Source organism: Calidris pugnax, unplaced genomic scaffold, assembly GCF_001431845.1.
Source record: "Calidris pugnax isolate Ruff unplaced genomic scaffold, ASM143184v1 scaffold187, whole genome shotgun sequence".
Lineage (NCBI taxonomy): Eukaryota > Metazoa > Chordata > Aves > Charadriiformes > Scolopacidae > Calidris > Calidris pugnax.
The window spans coordinates 2,619,433-2,628,989 of record NW_015090969.1 but is presented as its reverse complement, the minus strand read 5'-3'; the positions used below and the strand labels follow the sequence as shown (position 1 = coordinate 2,628,989).

Genomic DNA, 9,557 nt, shown 5'->3' with positions numbered 1-9,557 from the left:
CGGACCCGTTGGGGCCGGCGGGGCGCGGGGACAGGCCGCCACGGGTACCACCGCGGGACCGTCGCTGGGCGGGCGGCAGGGGCCTCCCCGGGCGCATCGCCCCGCTCCGGGCTGGGCGCCCCAGGACTACCGGCGGTGGCAGAGCACCGGGAGAAGCCCCTGCGCCGCCAGCCCGGGGCGGGCGGGAGTGGGGCAAACGCTTGCCAGCAGGGCTGGGGTCTGGGGGCGCTTTGCGGGGAGATGAGCCAGCCGGGGTGGCCCAGAGCGGCGGGGGACAAAATCCCAGCTCGGCCCGGCTGTGGCAGGATCCCGGGAGAGCTGCCAGTGTCCTGGTGGGAACGGGACACGGCAAAAGGGCTCCTTTTCCCTTCTCCTGGCGGGACACCCGGCAGCTCCGTCTGCGGGAGCCGGGATGAGGGCAGAGACGGAGGCTCCTCGCAGCCCCCGGGGCTGGCGGCAGCTCCTGGCCCGACCCCATCTGGCTGTACCAGCCTTCCCACGCGCTGCCCTGGGCACAGGCTCTTCTCTGTGCAAAAGAAAAGGTTTCCTGGCAGGTCCTCGCTCTTCCATCTCAGGGACAGTTTTTAAAGGGAGGCCTGGAGGGGCCCGCAGGTGCTGAGCAGGCAGCCCCCAGCCTGCGGGAACGTTTTGGTTAAAGACAAGCCCTGAGATGTGCAGTCAGGACTCCTGGGGATGGGCACAGGGCTGAGCGGGGCCAGGCGGGTGCGGGCACGGCCATGGTCTGGCTTAGGGGTGCTTTTGAGGTAATGCTGGCTCTGCAAGAGCCGCTGGCCCTATTTACCCAGCCTGTGCCTGATCCCTTAAGCCAGATAAGTGTCAGAGCTGCAGAGCGGTGCTAAGGTCCAAGCTCCAGCACAGAAGGTCTTGTGTCACCCCCCCTCCAAACTGCTCTTTGCCAAGGGCTGCCCTGGGGAGCCCGGCCGGGCCCCAGGAGGGTGTTATGGCTGCTCCGCTCACCCCCGCTGGCCCTAGCAGTGGGGAAGTGGGGCCTCCAGGCCGGGAGAGGTGGAGGCAGGTCCTACCCAGTGCAGGGAGCCAAGGCACAAGGCAGGAGCTGCCTGAGCCTCACAGGGGACAGGGCAGGGAGGGGAGAGGGACGTGGTGGCCACCAGTCCTTCCGCCTGGCACTGGCACCGTCCGTTTGGCCTGGCACGGCTCAGAGACAGGTCAGGAAAGCAAGAAGCAGGTTTTCCTCCCCGCTGTGCACCGTGGAGGAGCAGAGCAGGGAAGGCGGCATCACGTTCCTGCTCCAAACACATGCGGCTGCTGTGGTCCCTGCAGCAAACGGCGTGCGGGGAGAGCGGCGCTGCATTGCAGGTGGAGAGCCCTGCTCCTGCTAGGGGCTGTGTGCCCGGGGCTGGGGCTCAGACCTGCTGGGTCAGGGCACAGGAGCGAGGGGGTGGAAATGGAGCAGGTTTGCAGAATGCTGAAGGCTGGATGTTATTGTTTACCCCCTCCCAAGAGGGCTGTATTTTCGAGCTTTCTAAACAGCTGCAGGGCCACAGACATCAGGTCTTCACCGAGTGAGGGTGGTGAGGGAAAAGCAATGGGAGCTGTGAGACCTGCTGGCTGTGGGCAAGGGCACCAGGGCCTGGGGAGGGCTGGCCTGTCGCCGCTTAACCCAGGCTCACAAGTGTCCCCTTGAGCACAGAAAACACTGGCTGCGTCCTTGTTGTGGCCGGAGGCAGGAGCCAAGCTGGCCACGCTGCCAGAGGTGCAGCTGTGGCAGGGTCAGTGGGCTGGGGACAAACAGCAGGTCAGAGTGTGGAAAACAAGGACAGGGCTGGGGGAATAGACAGGCACCATCCGTGGGAAGGAGGGGGCTGAGCCAAGTCTGTAGGAGGGAATGAAATCGAGGTAGGGGATGTGACTGGGAAGCTCTAAAATGAGCTTCCTGGGAGGGTCTGTTTGGCTGGGAATGGTTTTGTGTCGTGGTGACACTTGAAAAGAGTCTGGATGGAGCCCCCGGGGGAGCCACAGCACCCCACTCTGGGGGGGAGAGTCAGCCCACCTGGGGATTTTGCTTATTTAGTCTTTAAGTTAAATAATGAGAGACATTGGCAACAGCCTTAAGAGATCTGAGCAGCTCGTTGGAGGCAGCACAGCTGGGGGGCACGGGCACCCCCGGGAGGACCCAAGGGCAGGATGTGCCCACTGCCAGGCAGGGTCCTACAGGAGGGATGGTGCCATGTTTGGACGGTGGCACTGGGGCTACCCACCAAAGCATCTTTACGCAGAGCCTGAGAGCCCCCCTCCCTGCAAAAATACCCCGCGTGCTCCGCTGCTTGCAGCACCCTGCACTGCTTGCCCCATGAGCACCCACGCCTCTGTCAAGGGGCTGCCATCAGCTGGGCACCCACGGAGCCCGTGACGCCAGGACAGGCACTGGGGGCCATGGTAAAGAGCAGTGGGGGGATGTGGGGCTGCTGCTCCTAGAGAGGGTTTGCCCAGTCAGTGGACAGGGGAATGATGCAGACCTCCCCCGATGAAGCACCTCCCGGCGCCAGGGCAGGGAGGGCAGTAGCTGCAGGCAGGACGGCAGCGCCGGCGGCAGCGACGCACCCCGCTCCTGGCAGCGGTCCACCTTCCGCTGAAGCGCTTCCAGCCTTTGCGGGCAGGAGCCAGGGGGGAGCAGTGCCTGTTGCTCGGCTGCGTGGCACTGGGAACAAAAGATGGTGCTGGAAGGGTCATCATTCAAAAAACAGTTCTGGGGACAAAAACCAAGGGGCCAAGACAGCCCTAGTAAGGCCAAGTGCAGTGTCGCCTTCATGCTGGTGGCAGAGGACACCGGGACACCCACAGTGGCCGCTGCCGAGCCCTCGGGGATGCAGCCAGGGCTGCAGGGACCGGCCACCTCCCCCACAGCTCCGCAGGGCACAGCACTGGGCATCCAGCACCTTCATCCCTGTGTCACCCTGCTGATCCTGGCACACCTCGGCTTAGTTCGGGTGCTCCAGGAAGGCTGCAGAGTCCCCGGGTTTGCTGGCTGTGACTCGGAGCTGTTCTTGGGGGGTGCAATCAGGTCAGGAGCTAAATCAGCACGGGCCCTGCAGCCAGGGACTGGAGTTTCTCAGGGTTTTGGACTCTCTGAACACCGCAGTGAAGGTATGGGGTGACCATAGCAGGCAGCATTGCTAAACCTACAGCAAAGCAACCTTCTGCCGGCTGGAAGTGAGCTTGCCTCCCACAGCCACCTTTGCTGGCTCTCTGGATGTAGTTCACTGCCCCCAGGGTGGAAAGCACGGCAGGCAGGCTGTGGTCCCAGTGTCCCAGGTGGCACTAGCCATGCTGGGGGCTGGGGAGATACTTGTCCATGTGTCTGATCCACAAATGCTTTTTACCAGTCTCTCCCTGGGGAGAGGTGGGTCAGTAGCCGGCTGACGGCAGGGGCAAGAGCACTGGAAAAGCTGAGGCAGGCTGCGTCCTGTATGCCATGGGTCCGGCTCTGGACTGGAGCATCTCAACGCAGCACAGAGACGTGTGTGGGCTGGGGGAGCAGCCTCTGCCTGTATGGCCTGGGACCGGTTCTTGCCCTGACCGAACGCCTCCTTGCACTGGTCCAGGCTGGAGCCAAGTGCTTCCCTACGCAGCACAGACAATGTGAGCTCTACCTCCCTTTCTTTCTGTGAGGCGCAGGAAGCCACAGGCAGTAGCCAAGCCGTAGGCGAAGGGCCAACGCACATTCCTTGGCCCGCAGATGCAGGGGAGGAGGCGGCAGTGGCAACAGCTCTCTGCATTGCAGCATGGGGCCCAGGCGCTGGCTCCCCTGGAGCGGGACCTGGGCGCTGGGAGACTGCCAGGGCTCGCTGCTGGGGATGTTGGCTGCCTGATGCTCCCACCAACCTGGACCTGCACTAGCCCTGGCTCCTCCCACGTGGACCCCCATACACAAGGCAGTGCCCATCCTGGGAGAGGAGACAGGCGTCCCCAGGGCTGCGGAACCCCCTCTGGCCACCAGCCAGGTCCCCTGGGCTGTCAATGGCCAGTCCTGTCCCACTGAGGCAAGCAGAGGCACCACCTCCTAGCAGGAAGGATTTGGTGAAGGAGAGCGCTCTTGGGGTCCTGCCCTGCCAATCCCCCCGTGCGAGCGCGGAACAAGCCCAAAGCCCGGCTAAAGTGGGAATGAGGTCAGGAGACGGCCTCCCGCTAAGCTGATTAGAGGAAAGCGTCCCCCCTAATACAATAAACTGCGCCAGAGCCATGCGGTTCCCACCGGCTGCAGATTGGGGTCAACACATCCCCTGCCCCCCGGCATCTAGGGGACGGGGGGCCCAGGGGCCAGACATGCCAGGACCCCACAGGCTGCGTGCCCCCCATGCGCTGCACAGGCGGGCCCTGGGGCCAGGCAATGGGGCAGCAGCAGCAGCCACCCAGGAGGAGCAGGGGAGCGAGACCCCCCCACTCCGTGGCCCGTGCACAGGCTCCTGCAGCTGTGGCTGACGTGGCCACCGCCACTCACCCAGCAAGCTCTCCCAACCCCGGGGCCCTGATAAGGAGCCGCACCCTAACAACGGTCCGGATTTGCTCATGGACTCTTGTCCTTGTGCCAATGTTGGCCCTCGGCTCGGGCTGCTCCCTGCCCTTTGCTGTGTGGTGCCAGTGGCTGCCTTCCTGCTCCCAGCTGCCTTTGCTGCCATGGACCAGTGGAGCAGCTTCACCTCCCTCCCTGGAGCTCCCCTGCCCAAGGGTCTCTGCAGGGCAGGGGCACGAGCACTGGGGTTCCCTGGCCCCAAAAGACTCACCAGCCTCTCCCCCCGCAGCGCTGAGTACCCTGACCTGCGGAAACACAACAACTGCATGGCCAGCAACCTGACACCAGCCATCTACGCCAGGCTGTGTGACAAGGCAACCCCCAACGGCTGGACCTTGGACCAGTGCATCCAGACGGGTGTCGACAACCCCGGCCACCCCTTCATCAAGACTGTGGGCATGGTGGCTGGCGATGAAGAAGCCTACGAGGTGAGTGGCGGCTGGAGCCCTGCCATGCTCCAGGGCACCTGCAGCAGCCAGAGGAGTCCCGCTGCCTGCGCTACATCCAGCAGCCCGGGATGTTACTGGCACCTCCTCCTGCCCAGCCCAGGCACCTGGAGGGGCCCCTGGGCCAGCCCCAGTGTGTCCCTGTGGACACAGGGCTCCCTCAGAGCAGCAGTTCCTAGAGCTCTGTGATCTCCCCATCCTTGCCTCTGAGCCCCCTTGCCCAGACAGCGTTGTCCCCATGGATTACCATCGCACTGCACCAACCACAGCCCTGGCGACCCCCCATTCTGCCTCCCTCCAGGACCACTTCCTCTTCAACAAGCCAGTGTCCCCGCTCCTGACGGCAGCAGGAATGGCCCGGGACTGGCCTGACACACCGTGGCCCCAGCCCCACTCTGCGTCCCCCTGCAGATGTGGGGCTGCGCTGAGCCTGCAAGGGGGACTCTGAGGGGTGCTGGGTCTGCAGTGCTGCACATCGTCCTGCTTCCTTCCAGGTGTTTGCTGAACTGTTCAACCCCGTGATTCAGGAGCGGCACAATGGGTACGACCCCCGCACCATGAAGCACATCACAGACCTGGATGCCAGCAAGGTGCGTGAGCCGGCCCATGGCACAGGGACAGGGCCCTACCAGCGCCAGCACCACCCCGTAAGCGTCCTGCGGCTTGTGTCTGTTCCAGATAAAGTTTGGCCACTTTGATGAGCGCTACGTGCTCTCGTCCCGGGTCCGGACCGGGCGCAGCATCCGTGGGCTGAGCCTGCCGCCAGCTTGCACCCGCGCCGAGCGGCGGGAGGTGGAGAAGGTGACCGTGGATGCGCTGAATGGCCTCACCGGAGACCTGGCGGGACGGTACTACCGGCTCAGTGAGATGACAGAGAAGGAGCAGCAGCAGCTCATTGATGTGAGTTGGAGAAGCTGCCGGCAGGACCCCTTCCCTGGCATTGCCTCTCTGGGAGGCCGTATCCTCCTTTCCCAGACCCTCTGCCCTGTGGGACCAGGACCCCCTTCCCTGGCAAGGGACACACAGTATGGGGCGGGCTGTGCACTAACAGCCTCCTGCCTCTCTGTCTGGGAAAGCAGGGCCTCCTGCCCACAGGTGGGACAGCAAGCTTGCCCTGCCTGGGACAGCGGTGGTGGCGGCAGGCTGGGGCCAGTAAGACAGGGTGCCCTGGCACCAGCAGCACAGCCCTGGCAACCCCCTTATTCTGCCTCCCTCCAGGACCACTTCCTCTTCGACAAGCCAGTGTCCCCGCTCCTGACAGCAGCAGGAATGGCCCGGGACTGGCCCGACGCCCGAGGGATCTGGTGAGGATCTGCCCCAGCATTGGGGAGTCAGTGGGGTGGGAAGGTGGGGGACGCTGCTGCTCTGTCCAGCTGCCCCAGCCCCACCAACCGCATTCCCCGCAGACCCCAGCACCCCTGGGCCACATTTTACACCAGGCTCAGTGGCCACATCGGGCTGGGCTTTCCCTGCTCACTCCTGACCTGGGAGCCAGTCCCTTGTGCACTGCAGTCAGCAGCCACCCGCTCCATACACAAACCACAGTGTCCTCCTAAGGACTGGGGCTCCGGAGCCAGCCCCTGCTGTCGGTCCTGCTCGTGCTCACTGTCCTGTGGCACCCTGCACTGCAGGCTGCCGAAAACCCACCATTGCCTTCTGCTGCCCAGGCGATCCCCAGCGCTCCCCCGGCTCCCTGCACACCCTGCCTGCCCCCAATCTTATCCTCCCACCATTGCATCTTGCTGCTCCCTCCCAGCATCTCTGCACAGCCCTGCACCATCTCACGCGCCTGCGGAGTGACAGCTCGCACACGCACTCGCCCACACCGCCCTCACCAGCACCATGCCTTTAGAGCAGCCTCACGGAAAACACCTCCACAGCACACACGGCCCCCGGCTCCAGCTGCCCCCTAACCCAGCACCCTTATGTGCACCCCACGCCTCGCAGCCCCCTCCCACTGCCCGTACGGTGCAGAAGCCATGGTCCTGTCCCCAGCCCAGGCAGGTTGGCACCACGCTGGCACTGCGCTGCTCCTTCCTGTGGCACTTGCCTGTGCCCACGGCACAGGAGCCAGCACCCATCGCCTGCAGTGGTGCGTGAGGATGAACCCTGGCCCATCTCCAGCAGCATGTCCTGGCTGCCTGCCCTGCTGCCGGGCTCCGCTCTGGCAATGCCACAGGCGCAGGCAGAGCACCGGGACTGCCAAGCAGCATTGGCACCGTGGTCGCAGGGACAGAAGGGGCACAGGGAGGGCTGGCACCGGTGGCTGGGTGGACTCTGCCAGTGCAGCCAAACACTGCCCTGTCCATAGGCACAACAATGAGAAGACCTTCCTGATCTGGATCAATGAGGAGGACCACACGCGCGTCATCTCCATGGAGAAGGGTGGCAACATGAAGCGCGTCTTCGAGCGGTTCTGTCGGGGCCTGAAGGAGGTGAGCACCCACCTCCCCCCTGTGCCAGCCCAGTGGAGGGCAGACAGGGCACACAGGGCCACTGTGCCACTGGCCCCTGCGCTCGGCTGGGGCTGGACAGCACCCACAGAGCGGCCGTGCTGTGCCGGGGCCAAACAGCTGCTTGTGCCTCAACCCAGGTGGAGCGGCTGATCCAGGAGCGAGGCTGGGAGTTCATGTGGAATGAGAGGCTGGGCTACATCCTGACCTGCCCCTCCAATCTGGGCACCGGGCTGCGGGCGGGCGTCCACATCAAGCTGCCACTGCTCAGCAAGGTATTACCATGGTCGGATCTGTGGGGAGCCCCAGCTGCTGGGGCACAGGGAACCCGGCCACATGGGAGGGGCAGGAACCTCACTCAGGTCTCCCCAGGAAGTGTACGGTCCAGCCCATGCCTGCGTCCTTGGCCAGAGGGGCCACGGACCCAGGTGTCAGCCTGTGTCTGCTCAGGGCAGGGCTCCCTGCAGGGATTATGAGCCGGGTGACAGGGTCCTGTGAGCGGCAGGGGGGGCTGCCCAAGGGGGCGATGGGCTGCAGAGCCCTGACTCCCTTGCTGATGGTCCTGCTGAGCACCAACACCTTCTCTGGGCACCAGGACAGCCGCTTCCCTAAGATCCTGGAGAACCTCCGGCTACAAAAGCGTGGGACAGGTGGTGTGGACACTGCAGCTTCTGGCAGCATCTTTGACATCTCCAACCTGGACCGGCTGGGGAAATCGGAGGTGGGTGCTGGGCAGAGCTGCTTTTGGGGAGGGAGGTTCTGGAGCACATGTGTGTGACAGTCCTGTGGCACCCAAATGGCTTCAGAGCCATGTGCTAGGGCCAGCACAAAGGGCCGGGGGTGGCAGCACCTGCCCTGTGCACCGTGCATCCAGTGGGTGCCCTGCTGGCCCCCAGGACAGTCCCTGAGTCAGGACGTGTGTGCTCCTGGTGCAGGTGGAGCTGGTGCAGCTGGTGATAGATGGTGTGAACTACCTGATTGACTGCGAGCGGCGGCTGGAGAAGGGGCAGGACATCCGCATCCCCCCCGCGGTGCCACAGTTCCGGCACTGAGCTGGACCAAGGCAGCGCCAGCCCCGTGGGACCCAGCTCTCCCTGTAGCTTACGCCATCTCTGTGCCCAGCATGTCGCTGCGTCCTGCTACCCACAACGCGCCAGGCCAGACCCCATAAACCTGCGCTGCTATAGCCATGGCTCCATCTCCTTCTTATTACAGCTCCCCAGTACCCAACGATCTCCCCAGTGCCCTCTGCCCCTGCAGAGGCACCCACCACGGTCTGGCTTTCATGCACCTGCCCTGAGCAGCCCTCCCTGGGGTTTCCCTGAGCCACTGCTGCCATGGGGAATGGTCTGGGGATGGCACTGGAGCTGCCCTGCTCTGGTGGACAGTGTGTGGGTAGGGGCAATTGGGGCCGTGCCGGGAGAGGTGCTGCAGGCAGGCAGGGCACAGAACTGGGTGCCTATCACAAGTTTATTACTGGGATGCTCACAGAAAGCAGCGGGGCCAGCAGAGGAGGGGAGCCCCAGTGAAGCCAGACTGGGGTCTGGCTCTGCTCCTGCTTGCAGAGAGAAAGCACCATCAGAGCTGAGTGTGCCAGGCCTGGCACGCTGCCGGGGGGGGGCTCGCGTCCTTGGCAGCCCATAGGAGCAGAGCAGGGACAGGCGGGCTGGGCACCGTGTGGGTCAGAAGGCCCGGCTGCTCTCACTGTGGCCGTCCTGGGCAGCCTCGCGGTGGCCCAGGGTGACAGCCCACCCCTTTCCCCTGGGCGCTGGAGGGGGTGTGCAGCTGAGCTGGGCCACAGACCACCTATGGGGGGAGGGCAGCCAGTACAGCCACAGCCATGGCGAGGCCCTGCACCCGCTCCCCAGCACAGCCGGGACATGTCCCTCCTCCGTCCCTCAGGCCCCGGTGTGGGGGGCTCCCACCACGCTGGCCTGGCCAGGGATGCCCCCTCCCCTGCATGCAGGAGATGGTGCCACGGGTGCCCCGGCTGAGCATGCCAGCGGAGGGTGCCAGGAACTCACTGTGACCTTGGGTGCCAGGACAGCAGTGATGCCTGGGGCGTGAGCGCCCAGATCTGCTCGGGTACCAGCGCAGAGAGGACAA

General features: G+C 64.7%; 1 protein-coding gene across 1 annotated transcript; it reads left to right on the top strand.

Annotated features, from left to right (window-relative positions):
• The first annotated feature begins 4,656 nt into the window (after positions 1-4,656).
• Positions 4,657-8,632, top strand: LOC106894183 (creatine kinase U-type, mitochondrial). Its single transcript, XM_014952707.1, has 8 exons — positions 4,657-4,980; positions 5,493-5,588; positions 5,677-5,898; positions 6,217-6,302; positions 7,310-7,433; positions 7,592-7,726; positions 8,047-8,172; positions 8,387-8,632. The coding sequence occupies exons 1-8, from the start codon at positions 4,657-4,659 to the stop codon at positions 8,501-8,503; spliced, it is 1,230 nt and encodes a 409-aa protein (XP_014808193.1). The 3' UTR covers positions 8,504-8,632.
• Positions 8,633-9,557: the final 925 nt, after the last annotated feature.

What these genes read in the sequence shown, in the direction of transcription:
- LOC106894183 (XM_014952707.1), top strand. Translation starts at nt 4,657, where the DNA reads ATGGACCAGTGGAGCAGCTTCACCTCCCTCCCTGGAGCTCCCCTGCCC. An exon ending in CAGACCTGGATGCCAGCAAG is followed by an intron (nt 5,589 to 5,676) that starts GTGCGTGAGCCG and finishes TGTCTGTTCCAG; the next exon opens with ATAAAGTTTGGCCACTTTGA. An exon ending in CCCGACGCCCGAGGGATCTG is followed by an intron (nt 6,303 to 7,309) that starts GTGAGGATCTGC and finishes CCCTGTCCATAG; the next exon opens with GCACAACAATGAGAAGACCT.